This window comes from Cannabis sativa, chromosome 8, assembly GCF_029168945.1.
Source record: "Cannabis sativa cultivar Pink pepper isolate KNU-18-1 chromosome 8, ASM2916894v1, whole genome shotgun sequence".
NCBI lineage: Eukaryota > Viridiplantae > Streptophyta > Magnoliopsida > Rosales > Cannabaceae > Cannabis > Cannabis sativa.
In genome coordinates, this window is record NC_083608.1 from 14525558 (window position 1) to 14527848 (window position 2291).

General features: G+C 33.2%; 1 protein-coding gene across 1 annotated transcript; it reads right to left on the reverse strand.

Annotated features, from left to right (window-relative positions):
- Positions 1–459: 459 nt before the first annotated feature.
- Positions 460–1782, reverse strand: LOC115699893 (uncharacterized). The gene is made up of 3 exons (XM_030627436.1): positions 1353–1782; positions 627–1135; positions 460–489 (listed from the first exon to the last, which is right to left on the reverse strand). The coding sequence occupies exons 1-3, from the start codon at positions 1780–1782 to the stop codon at positions 460–462; spliced, it is 969 nt and encodes a 322-aa protein (XP_030483296.1).
- Positions 1783–2291: the final 509 nt, after the last annotated feature.

The window sequence follows — 2291 nt, forward strand, 5'->3', positions numbered from 1 at the left end:
TTTGTTCTATTACTTATTGTTGCTTTGTGTCCATCTTCTGTTTCTTCCGATTGGTTTGTTTGTAAATCTGTGGATTGTTGCATGTTCGTCGGTTGTGTCCAAGCTGTCCACATCTTGAGCATTTCATTACAACTTTTGGTTCTCCTCTAGATCTGATTCTTTTTTTTTTCTAGGTCTCCCTGAGGTCTTTTTTGTTTTTGGTGGCATCACAATCTTCTCCAAGCTCTCAGGTAGTCTCCATTCACTTTCATTAGGTAGAGGATGTACGGTTGTATCATATGTTGCTCTCATAGTTGATGTTTTGTAGTAGTCAGCCACATAGTCATAAGTTTTTAGTCCTCTTTTAGCAAAAACTGCTATTGCATGTGCACATGGTATCTGATCTTGTTGGAACCTTCTACATGTGCATGTCTTGTCAAGTAAGTTTATTGTAAAATCCCCTTTGTCTACCACTTTTACTTAGTATAGTATAGTAGTTATTGCTTCAACCTGTTTATATATGAAATTGTAACAAGTAAAAAAAATTATAAGCACATGTTAGTAACTGGTTTTTATGTATTAATATGTATTTTCTTTATATATGTAATAACTGGTTTCTCAACTTATTATAAATATAGTATACATACCTGGTACTTCATTCCCTTAACAAGATTATCTCTAAGTACTGTTTCAGCTTCAACAGATTCTTCTGTGAATATTCCATTAGCTTCGTTTCCATTCTTCCACACCCATTTTTGACCTAAACTTCTTAGACATTCAATCATTAATGTAATTGGCACCGATCTTGCAGCTGTGATTGCAGAATTGATTGACTCTGCTATGTTTGAAGTCATCATAGTGTACCTCCTTGTTGGGCAGTGGCTTCTAGTCCAAATATGATGTCCTATATTTTCCAGGTAAGGTCTTATGCGAATGTCAATTTTGTCTATTTCTGACATGTAATGCTCAAATGAGCTGACCCTGTATGTTTTGGCAGCTTTCACAAAGTTTATAGTGAGCTCATCTCCATGTCCACCAAAGTTTGATTTGATGTTGTTAAGAAAGTGGAATATGCAAGCTCCATGAAAGTGGTCTGGGTAAGCATTCTTCACTGTTTTTTCAATACTTTTATGTCTGTCTGATATTATTGTTAATCCTGCATGTTAAAACTGGTTTTAGTTATGTATGACATATATATATATATTTGTATTATGTCAGTAACCGGTTTCTTCAACAGGATTAAAAGTGATTAATGATGATTTTTTTTATTGAATTTGAATTTTACTGTAACTTGTTACTATTCAAAAAAATATATATTATGTATATATATATATATATATAAATAAACTTAAAACCAGTTTTTGATATTGTACCTTCTCTATCACTAGATGTTTCTCTTATTTTGTTGAAAAACCAATCGCAAGAGTCATCATTTTCTGAGTCCCCTATTTCGAATGCCAATATGAAAATGTTGTTGTTTGCATCCATTGTAGAAGCTGAAAATAAAGTCCCGCCAAATGATGTTTTTAAGAAGGTTCCATCTGTGATAATGACTGGTCTACAATGTTTCCAGCCTCTTATTGAATTTGCGAATGCTAGAAACAAGTATTTGAAACGATTTTTTGTATCTGTTTCCAAGTGTGTGATTGTTCCTGGATTTGATACTTTCAGCATGTGTAAGTACATTGGTAGCTGTTGATAAGAGTCATCTTGTCTCCCTCTTGCCAATTCTAATGCTTTTTCTCTTGCTCTCCATGCCTTTTGATATCCCATTGACACCCCATAATCATATAGTGTGTCCATTACAATGTCTTTTGGTCTATGTATTCTTTTGATATCCAGGATTTTTTTTTTTTTACTATTTCTCCAATGATATTGCTATTTGCTTGTCTGTGGTCTCCCATGATTACATCCAATGAGCATTTGTGATCCTGGACATACTTCCTCACTTTGAATGTTGTTGTATTCTTGAATTTTGATGCTCTAAGTAACCAGTTACAGTTATCATTAATACATGTAACCAGGTACTCTTTATTTTAAATTGAAAGTTGTGCAATATAGCATAAAAGCATAGTGCACATTTCAGCATCTTTTTTATCTTTGTAAATTTGCCCTTCTTCAATTTTGAAAACCCTATGATCTGTTATAATCTCCTTCTCTTCTTCATTCCTTTTCTTTTTTGTGTTCTTCTGTTTTCTCAATTATAAAATCAGCAACATTGTCAGCTACCTGAAATATGTTTGACATTGATAGGAACTGGTTATTTGTTTATGATGCCTCATCTTCATATTCTATGTCTTGAAATGATGGCT